This window comes from Symphalangus syndactylus, chromosome 1, assembly GCF_028878055.3.
Source record: "Symphalangus syndactylus isolate Jambi chromosome 1, NHGRI_mSymSyn1-v2.1_pri, whole genome shotgun sequence".
Classification (NCBI taxonomy): domain Eukaryota; kingdom Metazoa; phylum Chordata; class Mammalia; order Primates; family Hylobatidae; genus Symphalangus; species Symphalangus syndactylus.
This window is the reverse complement of record NC_072423.2, coordinates 35,625,375-35,651,693: the sequence shown is the minus strand read 5'-3', so window position 1 is coordinate 35,651,693 and position 26,319 is coordinate 35,625,375. Positions and strand designations below refer to the sequence as shown.

The 26,319-nt window shown below is 36.8% G+C and overlaps 1 protein-coding gene across 3 annotated transcripts in view; it reads left to right on the top strand.

The window, feature by feature from the left end:
- ME2 (malic enzyme 2) overlaps window positions 1-26,319 on the top strand; it is a 70,257-nt gene that overhangs the window by 34,035 nt on the left and 9,903 nt on the right. For all 3 annotated transcript variants that reach the window (XM_055298941.2, XM_063639962.1, XM_055298935.2), the window contains 10 exons: window positions 972-1,121; window positions 4,346-4,421; window positions 5,532-5,693; window positions 6,306-6,409; window positions 8,634-8,743; window positions 8,845-8,942; window positions 9,258-9,371; window positions 12,288-12,402; window positions 13,953-14,095; window positions 20,394-20,496. In XM_055298941.2, coding sequence (XP_055154916.1) covers window positions 972-1,121; window positions 4,346-4,421; window positions 5,532-5,693; window positions 6,306-6,409; window positions 8,634-8,743; window positions 8,845-8,942; window positions 9,258-9,371; window positions 12,288-12,402; window positions 13,953-14,095; window positions 20,394-20,496 — 1,175 coding nt within the window. The remainder of the gene's footprint in view (window positions 1-971; window positions 1,122-4,345; window positions 4,422-5,531; window positions 5,694-6,305; window positions 6,410-8,633; window positions 8,744-8,844; window positions 8,943-9,257; window positions 9,372-12,287; window positions 12,403-13,952; window positions 14,096-20,393; window positions 20,497-26,319) is intronic.

Genomic DNA, 26,319 nt, shown 5'->3' with positions numbered 1-26,319 from the left:
ACTTAAGGAGAACAGAAATGATCACAGTTAGGTTTTTAAGAGAAGAATGAATTGGAGCATAGGAGGAAAATTGTATTTATAAAGACTAGTAAGAAGGCTTTTGAGGTAAATCAGCTGAGAAATGATGGTAGCTTGTACTGTGCAAGGGTGGAGGGAGCAAATGGATATATTTGAAAGCTACTTAGTAGGTAGACTCTGTAGGACTTGGTGATTTATAGGATTGGTGTTGGGGAGGGTAGGAGAGGAGTAAATCAAGAATGGAATCTGGGTTTCGCATTTGGTCACGTGATAGCAGAAGAAACAAGGTCAGGGGAAAGATAAGTCTGCTTTAGACATATTTAATTCAAGATGATTACTGACTTTCAAGCTTTCAAGCTGATATTTGCCTGTTCTCTAAATTTAAAAAGAAGTTATTTATATATTTATTGACATAAATTGACAATTGCCTTTTTTGTGCTGCTTCTGCACTCTGTGTAGACCTTATAATGCTTCTAACCCTCCTGGGTTATAAACTCCTTGAAAATAGAGGTTACTTCTTATATCTCTAGAGAATAGTGCCAGGCATATAGTGTTAAGCAAATGTTTGAATTAATGCCACTTTATTTTGCTTCCTTGTTTATATGTCAGTCTCCTTGAAGACTGATTCTTTAAGGGTAAGGACCTCATGGTGATCTTTGCATTTCCAGTGCCTTCTACAGAGCCTGACCCACAGTTAGGGTTCAGTAAACATTGTTTCTATTGTTATTTCATCATCATCATCATCATCTACTATTTAAGTACCCTCATATTTTTGTTAATTTTTAGTCCTTGGTGTTAAATAGTAATAATCTAAGGTTTTGGGTTTTTTTTAGAATGTGATGTGAGAATGGGGCTCAATTTCAATTTTAGACATTTAGGTTTAACTTTCATAAGCCAAGACTTTTAATGTAATGCAGGCTGACTTAGCCATTATTTACTGTGTTTCATTTCAGATATATCTACATAATGGGAATACAAGAAAGAAATGAGAAATTGTTTTATAGAATACTGCAAGATGACATTGAGAGTTTAATGCCAATTGTATATACACCGACGGTTGGTCTTGCCTGCTCCCAGTATGGACACATCTTTAGAAGACCTAAGTAAGGCTTATTTTTAAAAAAACACTTGTAAATGATTATTGAATAAGGAAAATATCATTCCATACCACCCATTACATTTCTATTTTATGTATCTTAGCCAAATCACATTTCCCACCTCAGAAAAACGTAATTTTGATTAAAAGAGATTAACAAAATCCCAACATATTCATAACTCTTATCTTTGTAAAAATAGCATAATTCATTTCTAATCTTCTTTAAATTATTGTGATTGTTAGAGGAATTACACACTTTTGGAACCTGCCCCCCCCACCAAAAAAAGTCTTAATTCTGGTGGGAGATTCTCCAGAATTATCATTAAAATTTTTGTCAGTAAAGCCAAATTAAGAGATTTTTTTTTTCTCATTTTTTAATCAGTTTTAATTTCTGTTTGTTTTTTGTTTTTGAGACAGAGTCTGTCTTTGTCACCCAGGCTGGAGTGGAGTGCAGCGGTATGATCTTGGCTCACTACAACCTCTGCCTCCCAGGTTCAAGTAATTCTTGTGCCTCAGCCTCCCTGGTAGCTGGAATTACAGGTGCACGCCACCATTGCTAATTTTTGTATTTTTAGTAGAGATGGGATTTTGCCATGTTGGCTGGGCTGGTCTTGAACTCCTGACCCCAAGTGATCGGCCTGCCTCAGCCTCCCAAAGTGCTGGGATTTACAGGCGTGAGCCACTGCATCTGGCCTGTTCTCCTTTTTTTAATGAGTTTTGATTCCAGATAGTTGTAGGACCTACAAACATTATAAGTGGGAAGAGTACTGAAATGGCAAGGACTGACTCAAGTTCTTGAATGAGTCACGTGATCCCCATGAATGTGTTTCCTCATGTGTAAAATGAGAATAGCAGGACCTATCAAAGAGCTATTGGAGAAACCAATGTGACAGTTCTTTGGAAAATTATAAGCAATATTATATATATATACACACACACACACACACACACACACACACACACATATATGCCGTTTTCACTTAATCTGAGTTTTCTTATTCCTCTAATCTATTATTTTCTCAGTCCTTATAATATTTTCCCCATGCCCAATTAACACATTCTTCCACGTGTAGAAATTCAGTCTCCTGTCATCTAGTCTAGTGGCTTTCAAACTTTAATGTGTGTAAGAAATACCTGTGGGACTTATTCAGAATGTTGATCTCTGCCAACTTTCCTCTCCTCCCCATCCCCAAGATTTCTGATGAAAAAGAAAAAAGGTCTGGAGGTCCGGATTTTAGTGAGCACCCTCAGTGATTGTGTTGCAGGTGTTCCCTGGAAGACACTGAGAAACAGACTGTTCTAACCTAGATGCTGCCAACAATTACTGTAACTAAAACATTTCTGTGACATAACCATGCTGCTCAGCTATTTTATAGTTTCTTATTAGAATGATTAAAAGATAGAGAGAAACTTAGAAATACTGATGCCTGAGCCCCACCCCCAGAGATTCAGATTCAGTTAGTCTAGACTTAGGAGTTTCACAAAAGAGCCTGGTTTGATTCTGATGTATACCCAGAGTTGAGAACTGACTTGAAACCTGAAGAGCATGGCTTATGTGTGAGGGCAAATACTGTATATTGTTTATGCAATGTATTGTGCTATGGGTTTTTTTTGTTGTTGTTCGTTTTGTTTTTGTAGATGGTCATTAAATCTTGGTTGGTTGGTTGATTGATCTAAACTTTAAGCCAATTAAATCAGAATCTTTGGAGGTGGGACCCTGGCATTTTAAAGCTTATCAGATGATTCCATTATGTAGCCAGATTGAGAAATTGCTGAACTAAACTGATTTGAACTGTAATAGTAGTGCCAAATTCAAGATACCAATGAGAAAGTTAAACATAAGATCAGTTTGACAGCAATGAGGATCCATTGGCCCTCATGTCTGCCTGACCTGTGTTCTAGAACCTGCATTTCTTCTTTTTTTCCTCCTTCTTTCCCTTCCTTCTTTGCTTTCTCTTTTGAAATCTGGATTGATTATCTGAATTAGGTAACAACATACTGTGTTTAAAATGACTTTTGGTTAGCCATTCCACAATTTATACATATTTCAAAATATGTTGTACATGATAAATACAGTTGACCCTTGAATAACACAGGTGTGAAGGTCCATTTATACTCAGATTTTATTGTGCTTCTGCCACCCCTGAGACAGCAAGACCAACCCCTCCTCCTCCTCCTCTTTATGATTTTTTAATAACATTTTCTTTTTTCTAGATTACTTTATTGTAAGAATACAGTATAGAATTCATATGGCATACAAAATAGTGTTAGTCGACCAGGCACAGTGACTCACCTTTAATCCTAACACTTCGGGAGGCTGAGGCGGGTAGATCACTTGAGGTCAGGAGTTCGAGACCAGCCTGGCCAACATGGTGAAACCCTGTCTCTACTAAAAATACAAAAACTAGCCAGGCGTGGTGGCGGGCATGTAAAATCCCAGCTACTCTGGAGGCTGCGGCAGGGGAATTGCTTGAACCCTCAGTGGGGGGTGGAGGTTGCAGTGAGCTGAGATTGTACCGTTTCACTGCAGCATGGGTGAAAGAGCAAAACTCCCAAGTCAAAAAAAAAAAAAAAAAAAATTGTTAGTCAATCTATGTGTTACTGGTAAGGCCAGTAGTAGGCCATTAGTAGTTAAGTTTTTGGAAAGTCATATGTAAATTTTTGACTTGATTTTCTAACACCCACATTGTTCAAGGGTCAGCTGTATATCCAATTTTTGCAAATTAAAAAATAATACTAAATAAGTAAAAGTAACGTCACTTTTTCCTGATGCTTCAGGTGTCTCATCTTTTGTGTGATTTTACTGTAATTTTCTTCTCTCCCTTCCTGCTCCTTCGAATTTCAAATTTTCAGTTTGAGTAAGTTTTAACAATAGTTTAGTTGGCCTTGTACTGCTCTCCTGCACTGGTGGCTTGCTTTAGATTTTTTTTTTTTTTTTTTTCCTGGTGGTGTATTGAGTTTATTTGAACATGAGATGTGGATACATTTCTTCTTGGGTAAAATGAGTGTATCGTTTAACAATAATCTTTGTTGCATCTGCTATGAACAGTGTAATTACAGTTTGAAGTACTTGAAAATGTTTGAAAATAAACCAGTGTGACTTAGCTAAATCTGCTTGGAAATTATACCATGTCTTGATATTTTATTAAAATATCAAAATATTTCAATTATGAACAAAAACTTAGAAACAAAGCTGTTGTGAAATGCAAAGGTGTTTTTGTTCTGTTGCAGGGGATTATTTATTTCGATCTCAGACAGAGGTCATGTTAGATCAATTGTGGATAACTGGCCAGAAAATCATGTTAAGGTACTAATAGCACAACCCTCCTTTTCACAATGTTTTCTCTTTTCTTGTAAATTACCTCTCAGTCTCCAAGAACAGTTTTTCATTGTTGCTCTGATTTATTTTGCACTTACATACATGCAGATTTAGTGCTTTGCAGCTGAGGTGATGATAATAGTAGTGGTTATAAAATGGGCTACTGGTATAAAGTTTGACTCTGAGAAAGAAGTTACAGCTAGAATACAAGGTGAACCCTCTTGGTATCAGCACCACTGGTGTCTCCTGCCTTCTCCAGCTCCGTTTCTATTTCACTAATATTATTCTAGGTAAAGAAAATACATTAAAATGCCATAAAAACTTTTGTTTATGAATGGTGTTAGAGAAGTTTGGTTATGCCTTTTTTTCTTTTAAATCTAAGATTTAGAACCTTAGCAAATATAAAAATGTTAAATATAGCAAATATAAGCCCTGGCCTATTTAGTTATCTTTCATAAAATAAAATAAAATGTAATAACTTATTTCAAGATCTTTGGGTAGGCTTTTGTAAATTTTATTATAGGCAATGATCTTACCTGCCTTTATACTCCTTTCCAAAATAAACATTGAATGATCATTGGTTTGAATAATCTAGCAAAAATTTGGTCAAATAATTAAATTCACAGTATCATCTTAAGACCTTCCTTATAAGTAGGTATATTTTTTTGTTCTAGACCTTTTTCTTTTTCACAGTTGCTAAGGTTTTTCTTGTTTGGCCTAGGTTATTGTGTTGGAGTACCATGCTGTTTATTTCTAAACTCTTATTTTTCTCTTACGGTAATCTCTCCATCAGAATCTTGTTCATCTCTGCCATATTTAATCTTTCTGAAGATATTTAAGTTGGTCCTCTAGTCAGAAGAATTCTATTCCTAAACCGAAGTCAGAGGGAAATCAAATCTAGTTAATGTCTCATAATAGTCAGAAGTCCTAGAATTTTAAGTATGCTTGGTTGGTTTACAGTGGAAATTAGCCAAGAAACAATTTTATTTTTAAAAGCAAAGAGTAAATATATATGAAGTGAATCAGTCTTTTTAAAAATGCTTTTCTTTAGTGCCCCATTTTTGACAACTTTTAATTTGCATTTTTTTTGTGATTAAGGCTGTTGTAGTGACTGATGGAGAGAGAATTCTGGGTCTTGGAGATCTGGGTGTCTATGGAATGGGAATTCCAGTAGGAAAACTTTGTTTGTATACAGCTTGTGCAGGAATACGGCCTGATAGATGCCTGCCAGTGTGTATTGATGTGGGAACTGATAATATCGTGAGTAACATCATTTTCCCCCTTTATCTTCCTCCTGTATTTTTAAAAATGTGTACAATATTCCTTTTTTGAAAATGATAATTTAAGAAGGGAAAGTTTTATGATTAGACATTTTTTCTTCTTAAACTCCACTTTTAATATTTATATAAATAATAGTAAATTAAGTCTATTGAAAGTTTCTTGGGCCAGGCATGGTGGCTCATGCCTGTAATCCCAGCACTTTGGAAGGCTGAGGCCGGCAGATCACCGAAAGTCAGGAGTTCGAGACCAGCCTGGCCAACATGGTGAAACCCCGACTCTACTAAAAATACAAAAAAAAAAAATTAGCTGGGCATGGTGGCACACGCCTGTAATCCCAGCCACAAGGCTGAGGCAAGAGAATCGCTTGAATGCAAAAGACGGAGGTTGCAGTGAGCCGAGATCACACCATTGCACTCCAGCCTGGGTGACAAGAGCAAGACTGTCTCAAAAAAGAAAAAATAAAGTTTCTTGTAGGGCAATAAGTTTAAAAAATTGTATTAGTAATTTTTTATTTTGCAATTTTTATTGTATATGTTTAAACTGATTATATAATGTAAATTATTTTATTTTCACATTTGGTTTATTTTGTAGGCACTCTTAAAAGACCCATTTTACATGGGCTTGTACCAGAAACGAGATCGCACACAACAGTATGATGACCTGATTGATGAGTTTATGAAAGCTATTACTGACAGGTATTTTTTAAAAGTTTGAGTATATGAAAGCATCTTTAATGGGGTGGGCGAGGTAAGAACCAAAGTTTTGTTTTGTTTTCCTTTATTTCTTGTGAACATAAGCAGGAGGCGATTAAATTTTTGAGAACTTTGTTCTGCCTGGCTGTTTCTGCCTGATTAGATGTGCTGATACGAGGTGGTACCCATGGTCTACCTTGCTTTCTTGAGTTACCTGACATTTTGAGGGAAGTCTGCCCTCACTGCTTCTATCAAACCCTTACTGCTCAGCACCTTTTTCAGCCTTGACCTTCAGGCTCACGCCCACCATTCCACTGAAGCTCTTGTGCAGCTTTTGTATTTTAAGTTCTCTGACCATTTGGTCCTCCCACCTCTCTACCTCTTTGTACCATCGACTCAGGTTTTCCCACTTCTGTGTCCTTGAAACTCTCTCTTCTCTTGACTACTAAACAGCTTCCTCCTAACTTGGTCTTTTTTTTTTTTTTGTCATCTTCACAGGTTCTTGCTGTCTCTTACTAAATGTGGATAACTACCTAGTCCTCTTCTCTTTCAGCCATGTCAACTATGACCTTTGTGCATGTTACTGCTAAACCCATAAAAACCCATCGTAGTTCCACTGTTCTTGTGAGGGCTGCATTTCTAATAACCTGAATCTTCCATCTGGATATTCTGTTGTGAGTGCATATTCATATCCCACACTGAACTCCTTTCCTTTCCAAACAACCTATTTTCTGTATTCCCAGCTTCTATTATTGGCAGTAACATTCATCCTATTGCCAAAACTTTGATCTTAGTGTTATCTTTGACCCTTCTGCCTTCTCCAGCAGTCTCCCATGCAGTCAGATATTCCTCAAGTTCAGTGGGTACTACCACTTAAATGTCTCCTGTTTTCCATTGCCGCAATCTTGCTCTCTCCTTATCTCTCTTCTGGAGTTTTCTAATTCTCCCTCCAGTTTCTCTCCTCTCCGGTTCATCTCCACCTTAATACCAGATTAATTGTTTTGAAACGTGTGCTTCATTATGTCTTTCTTTTGCTTGAAATCTCTCATTGGTTTCCTGTTGCCATAGGATAAAGTCAAACTCTTTACCTTAATGATCTAACCCTGGCCTACCTTTAAAATTGCTGGCACGTAGAAGATATTTAAACATTAATTCCTTTTCAGAGTCAAAGTCAACAAGTCTAAAGCTGAACTTTACATCTTCCCAGAAATTGCCATCTCTACTTCTTCCTCTCACTTTCCTATCTTGGACAACCAAATAGTATCTTCTTAGTTATTCCATTACCTTTACATTGTAACAGCTTCTTCCTCATTTCCCAGTTGATCCTTATCAATTTCTATTCATCCTAATAGCTCATAGTTACTCCTTTTGCTTCCTGCATCTTCTGCTTCAGATCTCTTCTCTTCATATCACAGTAGACTCCTAGTTGCTTCTGTCACTCGTGTCTTCCCACACCAATATGTGCTACGTATCACTGGCAGGTTTATCCTTCCTAAAGGGAGTCATATGTGAATTTTTTCCTTTCTCTGCAGCCTTTACTGTTTCTACATGGGATGCAGAAGAAAGTCCCTCTTCTCTAATTTAGCATTCGAGATTCTCCCTTATTTGGTCCCAACCTGCATTAACCAACTTCTCACTTATCTCCTAATGTAAACCATGAAATATATAGCCAGACTTTTGAAAATTCAGGATCACCCTAATAACAGCCTGCTTTTTTTCCTAGCTCTTTACTTTTTGTTCTTTCAGGGCGCACCTCCTTTTCAAGCCTTCCCTTACTACTTTAGCTCACCTAGACGATTGACATCTTCTTTTTCTGAATATCAGTGAACTCAAATAGCAATTATTTTTCAATTACTTATTTAATATATACTTTCTTGTGTTGCTGTTTAACTATTAATATAATGAGAATATACATATCAAATATATATTTTTTGAGGTTCAGAGTCAAAGGAAGTGTCCTCCTGGACACTTGAAAATAGTTTACATAGATTGATATCCCATGGGTTTATCATTATGCCACGTTCTTTTTAAACATCTCATACATTTTTTTATTGAATAATTTCTACATTTTGGATCTAGTCTTTCACAGGCTCTGAAATTTTTCAGATGGCCTTAACTGAACTAACATAATACATTATTTTTGAATGCTATCATAGGGAATATTAGGTGGAAAGCTGTTTAATAGTGTTATTTTCAACACAACTATTGTGAGTTTTGCTATTTTTAGATATGGCCGGAACACACTCATTCAGTTTGAAGACTTTGGAAATCATAATGCATTCAGGTTCTTGAGAAAGTACCGAGAAAAATATTGTACTTTCAATGATGATATTCAAGGTAAAGCAAAAAAAAAAAAACTTAAGGATTTTGATTCCTACTTTTTAAACATTTTTAATGTGCCCATTTTTTATTTGTAAAACTCTTTGTTTTTCTTACAGGGACAGCTGCAGTAGCTCTAGCAGGTCTTCTTGCAGCACAAAAAGTTATTAGTAAACCAATCTCTGAACACAAAATCTTATTCCTTGGAGCAGGAGAGGTAAGTTTTGTAGGCTTTTTAAAACTTAAGCCTATCCTCTCTTCTAGAATTAGAAAATGGGCAGAATATTGATGTTTATAAAAGAGCATAATGAGCCTGTAATTTTGTTGAGGTAGAGGGTATGAAATCAAGACTTCTGCTGTAAAACAGGCAATTTAAAATATATTTAGAAAGAATATCACAAAGAATTTTTGTTTGATTTGTAAGGGAAAAATAAACCAAATATTTCTTGTAGCATATAATCTTCATATATAAAGTAATTCAAGCATTGCATCATACTCAAGTATATATTAAAATTTATGTTTTGTTGAACAGGCTGCTCTTGGAATCGCAAATCTTATAGTTATGTCTATGGTAGAAAATGGCCTGTCAGAACAAGAGGCACAAAAGAAAATCTGGATGTTTGACAAGTATGGTTTATTAGTTAAGGTAAGGTATTTAAAATTTGGAGAAGCAAAACAGTATTATTATATTTTTAGTTGGATTTTTAAAATATTATTCATTAAAATCTTGTTTCTCATTGGAGTCTCCAAATTATACCAATTGGGACCTTCCACTCTCTTTTCAACAGGTGTCCCTAGTCTTGTTGTCTTTTACAAAGACTCCTGCTTCATATTTAATTAATAATCTCTATGTTGGCATCAGACTTACTCTTTCTTGCTTTATTGTCTTGCACTTAAGAGATCAAATGGCCATTGTACAAGTATGATCGAGTTTGACACTCCTAAAACTAGGTTTTTAATAGGAACTGAGAACTTCCTGATTAAATTACAGTATTGCAGTACTTTTGATATTTAAGCAGTAATTCTTTTTTTAAATTTTATTAATTTTTTTTTTTTGAGATGAAGTCTCTCTCTGTCACCCAGGCTGGAGTGCAGTGGTGCGATGTCACCTCACTGCAACTTCTGCCTCCTGGGTTCAAGCGATTCTCCTGCCTGAGCCTCCCGAGGCCACCGTGCCTGGCCATGAGCAGAAATTCTTAACCCTTTGGAGATCATAATCCCCTGAAGCAATCTAATAAAAATCTGTGGACCCTTTCCCCAGGAAAAAAGCATGTGCTCCTGAAACCAATTTATGGATAATAAAGAGCTTATCTCCCAGATTAACTTAGTACCTTTGGGCCTGACTACCTTTGTTAGCATTGATTACCATTTTCACTAGATTAAGAATGTCATATATCTTCTGTGTAACACATTGAAATATAAGTAAACTGTTTCATAGTTAAACCAATCCAGTACACAATGCTGTTATATTTTTGTATGTACACATTAAAATATAATGGTATAGCTGTTGCTTGGCATTTACGTCTGTGGAGCAAGCTATCTAAATGTACTTTGCTCGAGTTCTAAAATCTTTTCTTGTTAGTTAGAACCAGTATTCTATAAGTAAAAAAAAAAAATGAAAAATTAAAGTATGTGAATGAAAAATCTTGAGTGCTTAAACTACATGTAATTTAAAATGTAATAGTAGTTATATACCAGACATTGTTATTGTTATAAGACTTTACATGTATTATCTCCTTTAATCATCTCAAAAAATCCTGTGAAGTTTTACAAATGAAGAAACAGTTTAAAAGGTCAACGGGGTTTTCCAAAGTCATCAGCTTATAAGTGACGGAGGTAGGATTCAAAACCAAGTATCCTGACTGTGAAGCCTGTGCTCTGAATAATTAAGCTGTGCTGCCTTCCAAAGAGGCTGTAACTACCATATTTACTAGTATGTAAGGCACAAGGATAAAACATCACATATTTAGAAGGCTATTGGGGGATGTATGTTTTGACTAGTAAACAGTTAGTTTGGTACTTCTTTTTGTAATATTGGTTTTCATCAAATATGTTGTGATTCTTTAGCATATTGGTAGGTCAGGTCTAACACAGTATTGATAGCTACAATGTGTTTACTTAGCACTAAGTGAGAACCCTGTCCATCTCCATATTCATCATCAGATTATGTATTTCTTTTCCAGTGTGCAGGTAGCTTGGCCTATGGGCATTAGGCTTCCAGTGTCTCCTGATGACCCTAAACACTGCCCTTCATTTTGAAACTCTGAAAACAGTGACTTCTTATGTCACTGTTTGCTCAGCCTGGTTTTCTCAGCCGATTGATGATAGTGTCCTGCTTTTCTAGCCCCTGCAGGTTCTTATCTGGAGTTATCTTGGAGTTCTGATGGAAATACACTTTTTCAGAAGTCTTCTTTTTTACCAAAATAAGAATATGAACTTCTCAGTTGGTTTTTGCATTCAGTATGCTTTTATCTGCCTTAAATCTTTGAGAAATTCTTCATTGTTCTAGTCTGTCAGTGATATCTCTTCTGGCTTTGTGGCATTACTAAGAATTTAACTTTTATGGTTTTTGACCTGGGATTTGGAAAGGAAAGCATGTTTCTTCATTCAGCCGTCTTTAACCAGAATTCCCTGTTCCTCTTGTTTCTGAACTCTTGGTAGTACAAGTCCATGGTGTCTGTCTGCAATTCTGAAATCCTAAAGGCTTTGAAATTCCAAAATTTTTTCCGAACTTTATTTTTGTGACCAATCTGATTGCCTTGAACTTACTTAGTAGCAAAACCTGACTCAAACTAATAAGAAGCTCTTTGTAATCTTAACCTTTTGTACTTGATGTGACTATTCAGAAGTTTGTTCAGTTGTGGAATATCTGTTGGGAGGGAGAATATGTAATATTTGATATATGCCATATTGTATTTCTAAAATATGAAAAATTCTCAGCCAGGAGTGGTGGCTCATGCATGTGGTGGCTCAGCTTCCCACTTTGGGAAGCTGAGGTGGACGGATCACTTGAACCCAGGAGTTTGAGACCAGCCTGGGCAAGATGGCAAAACCCCATCTCTACGAAAAAATTAGCCGGACATGGTGCTGTGTGCCTATAGTTCCAGCTACTCTGGAGGCTGAGGTGGGAGGATCACCTGAGCCCGGGGAGGTAGAGGCTGCCACTGCACTGGGCGACAGTGATACCCTATCTCAAAATAAATCGATCAAATTAAATGAAATATGAAAATTTCTTAATTTAATTCCAAAACTCATCTACCCCAGATAAAGGACTGTAGGCTTTTGTGCCATATTGGACTTAGGAAGACCTCATAGTGTAAATGCATTTTTGAGAGGAATTAGAAAGTTTCTAGGAATAATGGTAGATTTGATTTTTGTTTTCTATTTGAGTTTATGGACATGATGAAGATAGAATTGGAAGATATGGGTTGAAGAGGAAAGTAAATGAAAATGAAAAGACATTTCTATTGTAGAAACAATGTGTAACTCATAATGATGTCTTTTTATTTCATCCTTAATATGCATTGACTAAAAAAATACTATATTTTATCTCAAAATTTAGGGACGGAAAGCAAAAATAGATAGTTATCAGGAACCATTTACTCATCCAGCCCCAGAGAGCATACCTGATACTTTTGAAGATGCAGTGAATATACTGAAGCCTTCAACTATAATCGGTAGGTAAAGTTTTTCTGATAAGTAATTTTGCTCCCTAACTGTATGTTACCAGTCATAATTACCACATAGGATTACTAAAAATGAATTGGCAGTTTTACCTAGCTTTCAGCATGTACAATGTTTTCTGTGATAACTTTTTGGTTACCATGCATGAAATTCAGTTACCAGATGTTGCTTTATACTTTTAGGTCCTAGACACTGTGTAGTCGATCATGCTTTGCTTTTAGAGTTGGTATGACTGTTGGACTCAAAACATGAAAAAGACCAAAGCCATTTGCAGATTTTACCAGGAAAATTCTATGCAGACTCAAAGTTTTCATGGGCAACAAAGCTGAAAACTTTAAGTGTGTTTTGAGTCAGGCATTGCATAGATGCCATCAGACTATGCCATCATGGCATTACATTCTCAGCAGAAAATGTAAAAGTGTTTAAAAGAGGAGCTATTTAATTTTCTATATAGCTGTAAGTTTTTTTGTTTTCTTGTTTTTTGGTTTTTTGGTTTTTTTTTTTTGAGACAGAGTCTCACTCTGTCGCTCAAGCTGGAGTTGGCTCACTGCAACCTCCACCTCCCGGGTTCAAGCAATTCTCTTGCCCCAGCCTCCCAAGTAGCTGGGATTACAGGTACCTGCCACCACGTCCAGCTAATTTTTGTAATTTTAGTAGAGATGGGGTTTCACCATGTTGACCAGGCTGGTCTCGAACTCCTGACCTCAGGTGATCCACCTGCCTCAGCGGGTGAGACTCCATCTCAAAAAATAAATAAATAAAAATAAACAACCCCCCATTTTCCCCACTCCCCACCCCCTAACAACCACCATTCTACTTTTTCTCTCTATGAATTTAACTACCTCATATAGATGGAATGACATGGTATTTTTCTCTTTGTGACTGGCTTATTTTATTTAGCATAATGTCAAGTTTCATCCATGTGGTAGCAAGTTTTATCTTCCCAATTAGAGTGATGAAGATAGTCATATACTCTTTTTAAAAATTGGTTGGGCATGGTGGCTCACACCTGTAATTCCAGCACTTTGGGAAGCCGAGGCAGGCGGATCACCTGAGGTCAGGAGTTTGAGACTAGCCTGGTCAACATGGCGAAACCCCATCTCTACTAAGACAAAAATTAGCCAGGCGTGGTGGCACACACCTTTAATCCCAGCTACCTGGGAAGGTGAGGCATGAGAATCACTTGAACCCAGGAGGGAGAGGTTGCTGTGAGCTGAGATTGTGCCACTACACTCCAGTCTGGGCGACAGAGTGAGACTCTGTCTCAAAAAACAAAAAGTTGAAAGAATAAAATTTCCCATAATTTACTACGTGTATAGTAGACAATAAATATTTAAGTGAGAACTTTCAGCGTCTTACTTTTTTTTCTTTTCAGATTTGAGATTGTGTTCTCATAGATTTTGCATTGCTGAGATAGTGCCATCTTTGTAATGAGGTATTACCTGTGTTTTTATTATCGTAGGCCTATTGTAGAAATGCTATTGATAAGCATTGCTTTTATACCTATAATGAAGTTGCTGTTTTTCCCCCTTACTTATTACAGGAGTTGCAGGTGCTGGTCGTCTTTTCACTCCTGATGTAATCAGAGCCATGGCCTCTATCAATGAAAGGCCTGTAATATTTGCATTAAGTAATCCTACAGCACAGGCAGAGTGCACGGCTGAAGAAGCATATACACTTACAGAGGTATTAATAATCATATGAATTGATATGTATATTATTTTCCCTCCACTAGCTTATTAGTTATACATTCTTACACAGTTGTTCTAGTGGTTTCCCTAGAGATTACAGCGTGCATCTATGGGTGAACAAAGTCTGATATAAATTATTGCTTATGCCAATTATGGGAAACAGGTACTTTATAACTCCATTGTAATGCCCTCACACTGTTTGCACTATTGTTGTGAATTTTAATTTTCTATGTATTTTAAACTCAAAATACATTATTGTTATATTTTACAAAAATTATTCAGATTTACCTACATTTTAATTTATTTATCACTATTCATCCTGCAAGTGCTTCTACCTAGGATCATTTTCCTTCTACCAGAAGAATTCCTTTATTTAAGTGTAGGTCTTATGGTCTAATGAATTCTCTTGGTAATTTATTTTGCCTTCATTTTGAAGGATATTTTCACTCTGCATAGACGTAAAATTTGGTAAATACTTGAGCATTTTGAAGATATCATTTTACTCTTTTCTGACTTTTGTTTTCTTTTTGATGATATATCATTGTCTTAGGTTTTTAACAGTTTGACTACGGCGGACATATGCGTGGTTTTCTTTGTATTTATTCCGCATGGGGATTATACTGCTCCTGAATCTGTGGCTTGATGTCTGTTTTTGGTTTTTGTTTTTTCTGTTTTGAAAAAATATCAGCCAGTATCTTTACTTTGGCCACATTCTCTCTCTCGTCTTATGGGACTCTAATTATATGGTTAGAGATATATATCTTTTACACTGTTTTCTATATTTACTATCTCTCTTGCTCTGTGTGTTTCAATCTGGTGATTTCCTTTGGCCCTATTTTCCAGTTTGCAGATTCTCTGTTCAGCTGTGCTCATCTGTTAGGTTCTTAATTTTAGTTGCTGTATTTTTTCATTTGTAGAATTTCTGTTTTATCTGTAATTTATTAATTTAGTAACAGACTTAAAATCATGTACTGTAGAAATAATCTCTAAATACTGCTTTCTTGTACTCACATTTCATGAAACTTTTCTTTTTACTCTCTTCAAATGCATCTTCACCATCAGTGTTTGTCTTTTCTAAGGCTGTTTTTTTTGAGTCATCTGACGCTGTGGAGAACAAATTTTTATTTACATCCAAACTGTTTAAGATTCACTACTTTTAGATCTTTGACACTACCACGGGTTTATAGCCCAATTACAAATATCTGCCTATAAATCACTTGACATTTGGGTTTTTTTCCTACCATTCTGTAAGGATGTAGTTGTAATCTCCACAATTACTTTCTATATTGTTGTGGTAAGTGATCTGAGTGGCTCTAGGAAGTGATTTTTAAAGGCTTGTTTACAATGATGTCTAGCAGCTATAATTGCTAGATTACATCCTTGAGAATAAGTAATAAATCTGTGATACATTTTTTTAATCTTCACTCCTTTAAAACAAAGTTTTTTATAGTAGAAAAATATTATAGTATATCTCTCAAAAGCTAAGGATTCTTTTAAAAATATAACCACAGGGCCGGGCACGGTGGCTCACGACTGTAATCCCAGCACTTTGGGAGGCCGAGGCGGGCAGATCACGAGGTCAGGACCATCCTGGCTAACACAGTGAAACCCCGTCTCTACTAAAAATACAAAAAAAATTAGCCAGGTGTGGTGGCGGGTGCCTTTAGTCCCAGCTGCTGGGGAGGCTGAAGCAGGAGAATGGTGTGAACCCAGGAGGCAGAGCTTGCATTGAGCCAAGGTCACGCCACTGCACTCCAGCCTGGGTGACAGAGCAAGACTCCGTCTCAAAAAAAAAAAAAAAAAAAAAAAAAATATATATATACACACACACACACCACAGTACTGTTTACCTCATAATTTGAACAATAATTATATCTTGTCATTTAATTTTTTTTTTTTTTTGAGACAGAATCTCTCTTGGTTTCCCAGCTGGAGTGTAGTGGCACAGTCATAGCTCACTGTAGACTCCAATTCCTGGCTCAAGTAATCCTCTTGCCTCAGCTTCCTCAGTAGCTGGGCCTACAGGCAAATACCACCACACCCAGCTAATTTTTTAATTTTTATTTTTGTAGAGACAAGGTCTTGCTTTGTTGGCCAGGCTGGTCTCAAATTGCTGACCTCAAGTGATCCCCCGCCTCAGCCTCCCAAAGTGCTGGGATTACAGACATGAGCCACTGTGCCCCACCTAATTTCTTGAACATATGAATTGCAATTAAAATTTTCTGATGGTAACAAATATCTCACTCGTTTTTATTATCTATCTTTTGTTCTGTCTTGGTTATCAGGTTTGTTTGTAAGGCTAATTTGTCTTTTTTTTTTTTTTTTGAGATGAAGCGTCACTCTGTTGCCCAGGCTGGAGTGCAGTGGCGTGATCTCACCTCACTGCAAGCTCTGCCTCCCAGGTTCACATCATTCTCCTGCCTCAGCCTCCTGAGTAGCTGGGCACCCGCCACCGTGCCTGGCTAATTTTTTTGTATTTTTAGTAGAGATGGGGTTTTACCATGTTAGCCAGGATGGTCTTGATCTTCTGACCTTGTGATCCGCCCGCCTCGACCTCCCAAAGTGCTGGGATTACAGGCGTGAGTCACCGTGTCCGGCCTGTTTTTGTTTTCTTTTAATTGAGTGATGGATAGTGTAGAAAAAGAACTATAGCAATAATTTAAGGCTGTGAATAAAGTTATCTTTGGAGAAAGGGACTTTACTTTTTCGAGTAGATCGCCATAATCCAGTCAGGATGTGGTCCACATGAAGCCTGGGGTATTTCCAGTTTGCCCTTTCTCCTGATATCCACCCCTTTGGGTATGAATCATCAAAAGTCCTGAGGTATTTATCAGCACCTCTCATCCTTAACGGTCCCTGAGCATCCATTTTCCTCTCAGTCATCATGAGACTTTGGGTAGCTTTGCTGTTCAGGGTCTCAGTCACAGCTTTTGATTTGGAAATCAGCGGTCATCTTGAGGGGAAAAGCTTCAAATGCTAGGCTCATATATCTTGCTTCCCTCTTCTTTTGAATCTTGGAAACCTCTCTTCCCCAACACCAAACTCTATCTTGTTAGGTCTCTACTTGCTTACAAAAATTTTTAAAAATGTATTTTATCTGTTTTTTTAAATTGTAACCAGAGGAAAATTTGGTATGAAACAACCCAGAAAATCATTGCCAAAGCAGAACTCTCGGAACTTCCTGAACTTAATATTCATACTCTTGATATATTTGGCATTCTTTTTTTTTCCCATTGTTAAACACTGTGTAGGCCAGGCACAGTGGTTCATGCCTGTAATCCCAGTACTTTGGAATGCCAAGGTGGGCGGATCACTTGAAGCCAGGAGTTCAAGGTCTGCCTGGCCAACCAAAAATACAGGTGAAACCCTGTCTCTACTAAAAATACAAAAAAAAGTTAGCCAGGCGTGGTGGCTCACGCCTGTAGTCCCAGCTACTCAGGAGGCTGAGGCTGGAGAATAGCCTGAACCCAGGAGGCAGAGGCTGTGTAAGCCAAGATCGTGCCACTGCACTCCAGCCTGGGCAACAGAACAAGACTCTCAAAAAAAAAAAAAAAAAACCAGCAAAAAAACAACCTTTATGTTGACACATGTATTCTCTCAAAATTCCATTTGCTTCTGTGTGGCCACTCTGTTAGTCAAAATAAATTCTCATGACTGTTGGTTTCCAATTGATATAATAATTATTGAAATCTCTTCTTCTAAATCAATCACAAAATCACCATACAGATATTTAAAAATTAGTCTCTTTAGCATACTGTCTTATCTTTTTATTACTTTTAGCTTGATTGCCTGTCCTTTTCACCAGGCTTTACTACTTAAAACTAATGGTTATTGCTCCCCAAATTAAATCTTAGTCTTCTACAGTGACTATTTGGTAAATATATTAAATGCATTGTGGATCGTTGACATTTCCACAATATAAAAAATTTAAGTGTTTCGAGCAGTAGTAGTATATCACCAGAAGACTGCTCATTTAAGAATTTTATTTTTTGAATAAATATTATTGTAATAATGTACGTTATTGGAATAAATAATTCCCCAAGGAGACTAGTTTGATGTACTGTATTTCATCAGTTTTAAGATCAAGGATTGCTTGAGCCCATGAGTTTGAGACCAGCCTAGGCAACATAGCAAAACCCTGTCTGTATAAAAAATTTAAAAATTAGCCAAGCATGGTGGTGCACACCTGTGGTCTTAGCTACTTGGGAGGCTGAGGTGGGAGGATTGCTTGAGCCCGGGAGGTTGAGGCTGCAGTGAGCTGTGATTGTGCCACTGAACTCCAGCCTGGGCAACAGAATGAGACCCTGTCTCAAAAAATAAAAAATAAAAAGAGCATTGTGTCATACAGCTTACTTTTACATAAATTCTTTCTTAGTGTTACATGAAATAATGCCATAGAATTTTGAGTAGTCATCACCTGTTAAATTTTTAGTCCCCTTTTGTTTTCACCATGGAGGTGTTACTCCAACACCCTTTGCCACTCAGTGAGAAAAATACTTTAAAAAAAAAATCTTCATAGTTGAATTGCCAGCTGCTTACATAGACCAACTTGGACTTCAGAATAAGGATATACTATTGTCATTAAAACCTGGCCACATTTAAGCCATGGATTAATTATTGGGTTAAATGGGCAGGGAGGCAGGGATGATGACCTGGAGAATGTGAACTGCTATAGAATCTTGTCATTATTGAAGATTCCCAAGATCTTTCTAAATTTCCAAACTTACTGATATCATGAGAACATTTTTTCCATGATGTGCTATATTGTATAATCTACCTTATAAGACTATTAAAATTAATGGTGCCAGAAAAATAATTATGTACTTACTGTGATAACATGTATGACATTAACCATGAACTAACCTTAATCGTCAAAGAAACAAAATTTTTAGTCACAAGTAATGTTTAGAACAGATAGATAATTGTAATAGCTATCCATAGAATAGATAGAAAATGATATGACAATATAGAGTTGCAAGTCTAAGGTAGTCAGCTGTGCCCTACTAACATAGCTTGCTTCTACTCTTAAACCTTGTATCATTTTGAAATGGAAAGTATGTCTTGTAAAAGTAATGCTTACTCTGCATTATTGACCTTCAGATTACCTGGAGTCAAATTCTTGAATGTTAAATCCACTAAAGCCAAGGGTCTACAATACTATAAAGAATAATAATGCCATTAATTCTCTTAGAAACACTGAATATGCCAGTAACATTTATTATATGCCATTATAGAGCATAGTATCAAAACTGGATAGATGTGACAAATTTGGAGAAGTATTCTTTAACAAGGCATCAGGCCATTTGTTTTCCTGGAGTGATACTGTGGTCATACCACATGCCTGTGTTATAAACTGCCTGCTGCTAGGTGTTATCGCATCACTGAAAACCTGTGGCTGTGGAGTTACAAAAAAATCTAGATTAAGATTTAACTACTACAGTTTTGATGTGTGACTTTTGACAAAGTATTTGAAAATGTTAAAGGCTTAGTTTTTTGATTTTTTAAAATTAGTGAAATGGAGATGATGAAGTTTTCATGATGGCAAAATTAACTGAGTTAACACATATAAAGTACTTGGTAATTAGTTTTAGCAGATATACAGTAAATGACAGCCATTTGTTTTGGTATTTCCCCTTCATTCATAGGTGTTTATATTGGTCTTTATAATATGGAATGGTATTTATTGGCCGTCTACATTTTAAATTTCTTTTTTTTTCTTTTTCTTTTTTTTTTTGAGATGGAGTCTCGCTCTGTTGCCCAGGCTGGAGTGCAGTGGCATGATCTCGGCTCACTGCAACCTCTGCCTCCCAGGTTCAAGTGATTCTCCGGCCTCAGGCTCCTGAGTAGCTGAGATTACAGGCATGGGCCAACACACCCAGCTAATTTTTTGTATTTTTAGTAGAGATAGGGTTTCACTCTGTTGGCCAGCCATCTCAAACTCCTGGTCTCCAGTGATCTGCCCACCTCGGCCTCCCAAAGTGCTGGGACTGCAGGTGTAAGCCTCTGTGCCTGGCCTTAAATTTCTTAAAAATAAGTGTCTGGTTTTTAAATTTTTAGTAATAAATGATTTTTAACTTTATTAATTATTATTTATTGAATGTATACTACACATAAAACAAACCTCATTTTAACAAAAGGATTGTAATGAAAAGATTGTTATATAGTATATTATGCCTTGTTTCCAGGTAATATATTGGTCTACTTTACTCCAGGACTTGATTTTGTATGAATTCACCTCAATTTTCTCATCCACAGAAAATAATAAAATTGAAGTTATTTCATTTTATTAACAGGGCAGGTGTTTGTTTGCCAGTGGTAGTCCATTTGGGCCAGTGAAACTCACAGATGGGCGAGTCTTTACACCAGGTCAAGGAAACAACGTATATATTTTTCCAGGTAAATGCCACCATTATTTATGTTATAGAGCAATAGTTAATTATGTAAAAATACTTAATGGAATTCTTTGGAATGGAAAATTGAAATGAGCAACAGTATTACAGAATTTTGGTATAAATGTACAAGGAAACTCAAGGAATTCATCGAATTCAGCATGCTCCATTTTCTCTGAAAATTTATTCATATTATTAATTAAATTTGTTTTTATTATAGAAATAATGTATTGCATGATTTGTAAAAATGCAGAGGAACAGAATGGCACAAAATTATGTAACCCTCTCTATCTCCCCTCGGTGTACCTCCTTAATCATACTTCTCAGAACCATTGTCAATAATTTGCTGGGAGTTTTTCTGGCGGTTACTATCGTGACTGATAGATTTATTTCCCAGGTTCAAGCAGTTCCCTTGCCTCAGCCTCCCGAGTATCTGGGACTACAGGCATGCACCACCACACTCGGCTAATTTTTGTATTTTTAGTAGAGATGGGGTTTCACCATGTTGGCCAGGCTGGTCTCGAACTCCTGACCTTAGGTGTTCTGCCCTTTCCAGAGTGCTAGGATTACAGGTGTGAGGCACCAGGCACAGCCAGGTGTTCCTATTTTTTAAGATACAACCACTATACTGGTATCACACCAAAGGAAATTAAGAATAATTGCTTAATATCATTTATCATTAACTCAGTTCAACAACTTATTTTTATTCCCAATACCTTTTTTTTATTCTAGAATTGCTCGTTCTAAATAGCTACTTTTAAAACAAAAACAGTTACAGTATTCTTTCAGCTTTTTCTGGAGAATTATTAGGATTCCGTTCAATATTTCTTCCTTTGTGCTGTATTTTCCGTAAATTTCTGGTGATCCTCAGTTGTCTCTTTCTTTTAAGCAAGATTATGTTGAGTAAAACAGGAATTTTGTATGATTTTCTTTTGCACTTGTGTCTTTTTTTTTCTGGTAGGTCTTTCCCTGACTAGCTGACAGCAGGATCTGATTAAGATATGACAAGTAGACTTATAGTTTATATAGGCTGGCATCAGGCAAGCATGTATAACTGTTGTCAAAGTAAAGAGGGTATTTAGTCTGTGAATATCCTGGTGCTTTTCTATATTTTTCTCCCTTTTTTGCCCCTCATGTTTTCCTGTATGTCTCTTGAGACATAACTTCTATAATAGAAACTGTCCCGTCATCCATAATCTCCTTCTAGAACTTGATAATGTTCAAAATTAATGTGTTCTATTCAGTAACATTTCTATGGCCTAAAAGACATGAGGGTAGGAAAGGAAATACTTTTCTGCTGATTTTAACAAAGCTATTTTTTTAAACTTTTTTTTTTAGTTTCAGGTTTGTTATATAGGTAAATTGTGTGTTGCAGGGGGTTTCATGTATAGATTATTTCATCACCCGGGTAATAAGCATGGTACCTGGCAGGTAGTTTTTTGATCCTTACCCTCTTCCTGCCCTCTACCCTTAAGTAGGCCCCAGTGTCTGTTGTTCCCTTCTTTGTGTCCATGAATTCTTATCACATAGCTCCACTTGTAAGTGAAAACATACGGTATTTGGTTTTCTGTTCCTGTGTTAGTTCACTTAGGATAATAGCCTCCAGCTCCATGCATGTTACTGCAAAGGACATGATCTCATTCATTTTTATGGCTGCATAGTATTTTTTTTTTTATTTATACACGTGGTGTATATGTGCCACATTTACTTTATCCAGTTTACCATTGATGGGCATTTAGGTTAATTCTATGTCTTTGCTATTGCGAATAGTACTGCAGTGAACATGCACATGCATGTGTCTTTATGGTAGAATGATTTATATTCCTTTGAGTATATACCCAGTAATAAGATTGCTGGGTTGAGTGGTTGTTCTAAGTTCAGCAAAACCATTTTTTATATCATACCTGAGTATTAAGGAATTTAGCAGTTGATTATGTTTATATAACACTTTAAAGTCCTAACTTTAATAACAGTTGTGGATACCATAAATATAGACATTAAAAATGACCTGGCCAGGCATGGTGGCTCTCGCCTGTAATCCCAACATTTTGGGAGGCCGAGGCAGGAGGATTGCTTGAGGCCAGGAGTTTGAGACCAGCCTGGGCAACATAGTGAGACCTTGTTTCTTCCAAAAATTAAAAAAATTAACCAGGTGTAGTGGTGCACACCCCTTAGTCCCAGCTAGTCAGGAGGCTGAGGTGGAAGGATCGCATGAGCCTGGGAGGTCCAGGCTGCAGTGAGCCATCATCATGCCAGTGCACTCCAGCCTGGGCAACAAAGTGAGACTGTCTCAAAAAAATAAAATAAAATGACCTGGCATTTGAGGTAGAAATGAGCCTAAAAACAGGAGGATTGGCTGAAAGTCTGTTTATAAAGCAACTTAAAAAAAAAAAAACTGTTAATATTTGAATGACCTAGTTGAGCAACTATAACAACTGGATGAAATTTTTTTTTAAGACCTTAAAAGGGTCAAAGGGATAAGATACTGACTCTAATGGAATATTGGAGAATTCTGGACCAAAGTTAGGGAGGGAACTAATGCACAGAGCCAGCTTTTGAAGACAGTTTTACAGTGGAAACATAGACCAGGAAGAAAGTGGCTCAGAGGTACAGCTGTGCTTTTCATGGAAGGTGGACAGGATCGGCACCATGTCCGTGTCTGGCACTACCTCCCACTCTGGACTGAAACCCTAAAGTGCTGTACCTTGGATTGGGGGTATAGTTTGCAGCAGCAATGGGTGATTTAGAAAACCTCAAGCCTCTGTTCAGGACTGCCAGTGCCCACAAGTGCCCAGCAGAAGCAAACAAAAATTTCTCTGAAATAAGATAATGCCATCCTAGTCCTCAAATTATTTTTATAAATTTTCAAGTACAACCTAAGTAGAAAAATAAAAAAAAGATAATGAGGCACATAAAGAGACATAACAACAGAAGCCAAAACCAGTGAAAACAAGAAAAACAGACATACTGAAACCCTAGATATAACGTAAATGCTATGAAACAAATATGCTTATTAGGTTTATAGAGATAAAAGCCAATCTTGAAAACTTAGACAAGTACCACTAAATTCTAGAATTGAAAAATGTAGTAATCTATAAGAACTGAGTGAGCTGGGTGTAGTGGCTCATGCCTGTAATCCCAGCACTTTGAGAGACCAAGGTGGAAGAACTGCTTGAGCCCAAGAGTTTGAGACCAGCCCTGGCAACATAGTGAGACCCCCATCTCTACAAAATTAAAAAAAAAAAAAATTTAGCCAGGCATAGTGGCATATGCCTGTAGTCCTAGCTATTCAGGAGGCTGAGATGAGAGGATCACTTGAGCTTGGGAGGTCAAGGCTGGAGTGAGTCATGATTGGGCCACTGCACTCCAGCCTGGGTGACAGAGAAAGACCCTGTCTCAAAAAAAAAAAAAAAGAAAAGAAAAACTGAGTGAATGAGGCTTATGGCAGATTAGACCAGAGAGAATTAATCAACAGCAAAATATCTCTGAAGAAACAATCCAGAATGCAGCACAGAGAGACCAAAAAAAAAAAAAAAAATAGGTAAGGGACATACATTTCATTGATAGGTCTTTAATTGAAGTTCTAGAAGAAATGAGAATGAAGCAGAGGCAACATGTGCCAGCCTCATGGCTGCGTTTTTTTTAGAACTGGTGATTGACAATCAATATTCAAAAAGCTCACAGAAACCCATGTGGGATGCATAAAAAGAAATCTACATCTAGGAACATTATTGTGAGGCTTCAGAATCACCACAAAGAGAAGAATATGAAAGCAGCCAGAACAAAAAGATTTCCTTCAAAGAAGCGACCGTTAGACTGACAATAGACTCCTTAGTGACAATAAGATACCAAGGCAGTGGAATGACCTATTAAAGTTGCTTATGGGAAATACTTGCCAACCTAGAATTCATTACACAGTGAAAATATCCTTCAAGAATTAAGGCAAAATGAAGACATTTTTCAGAAAAAAAACCGGGGATTCACCACCTGGCAGACTGTTTTTATATTAAAGGAAAGGAAATTTTGTTCCTTAGGGAAAAAGAAAATAATCCCACATAGAAACTCTAAGGTGTAGGAAGGAATGAAGAGCAAAGAAAGTTATGAATAAGTGGGTGGGTACAACAAAATGAATGTTGTTTATATAGGGTGAAACAAACATCACATGGGATTTTGTAAAATATATATGGAGAGAATTAAAATGCACAACAACAATAGCTCTGTTTTATAGAGTTAAGCTGTTACGAGGGACTTACATTGATTGGCAGGAAGGTAAATTAAAAATTATAATGTGGAGCTAGGGACGTTGGCTCACACCCATAATCCCAGCACTTTGAGATGTCAAGATGGGAGGATCACTTGAGGCCAAGAGTTTGAGACTAGCCCTGGCAACATAGGGAGACTGTGTCTCTACAAAAAAAAAAAAAAATTTAATTAGCCAGGTGTGGTGACATGCGCCTGTAGTCCCAGCTACTCCAGACACTGAGAACGGAGGATCACTTGAGCCCAGGAGTTTGAGGTTACAGCAAGCTTTGGTCGTGCCACCGCACTGTAGCCTGGGCAATAGAGCGAGACCTTGTCTCAAAAAAAAAATTTAATGTGGAATGTTGGTAGTTGAAGATGCATGATATAAATTTTAGGATAACCATTAAAACACTACGAAGACTTCCTGTTTATGGTAAGGTAATGTTGGGATGAAATGAAACAACAAAAATCCGAAAAGCAAGAAAAAAGAGGGAAAGGAACATAGACAAGATGAGATGAGAGTGATGAGACTAAGTGTTTGGGGGCTAAATCTGCCCCGATTACTTAAAAAAAAAAAAAAAAAAAAAAAAACTAAAAATAAAAGTAAAAACTACATTAAATCTAGATGGACCAAATTCTCTACTTAAAAAAAATGCTATTAACCATGTGATCTTCTCAGCCATGAGGTAATCTGGTGACTACCCTTCCTCAAAGCCATTTGGGATATTCTTTGAATAGAGTAAAACAGAGTTTCTAGGCTGGGAGACACCAGACATAGTTGAGGACAGAGGTGCTAGAAAATAGGAAGTTTAAAAGCATGTGCAGTAATGCTCAGAGGAGGTAAACCCCACCCTCATGCTCGTAGCTTCCAATCATTTTCTCTAGTTCTTAACCCTTAAATGTGAGAAATGCTTGAAGATTACTAGTCATCTGAGTCAAGTCTCTTTATTAAAGATTTTCGTAAAAGAGACCAAAGCAGACAAACAGAAAAAGACATCTTGGGGAAAAAAAAACAAGGATAATGGGAAGAGAAGGAAAGTTTTAAAAATTATCAATATCCTCAGGGGGACAAAATATTATATCCTATAAACAAGACAGATTTTTATTTTAAAAAAAATTAGAAAGCAAAACAAGCACCTAAAAATAAAGTTTGAAAGCAGAAAGAAGAAAAAGATGAGTTAAGTTACCTAAGAAGAGAGCAAAGGACAGGAGAAGGAAAATAAAATTAGAGAGCCAATCCAAGAGGTACAATATCAGAAAATATAAATGTCAGGGAACAAGAACAGAAAAATGGAGGGAAGTGAATCCCCAAGACTTCACGAACATTTCCCAAAACTGAAAGACTCATGTTTTCAAATAGGAAGCGCCTACTCACTGAATGCTAAACATGATGAGTTAAAATAATGCACATCAAGGCACAGTGTTATGAAATTGCAGACCGTTAGGTATAAAAATAAGGATCTGGCTGGGCACAGTGGCTCATGCCTGTAATCCCAGCACTTTGGGAGGCTGAGGCAAGAGGATTGCGTGAGTCCAGAAGTTTGAAACCAGCCTGGGCAACATAGTAAAACCCTGTCTCTACAAAAAA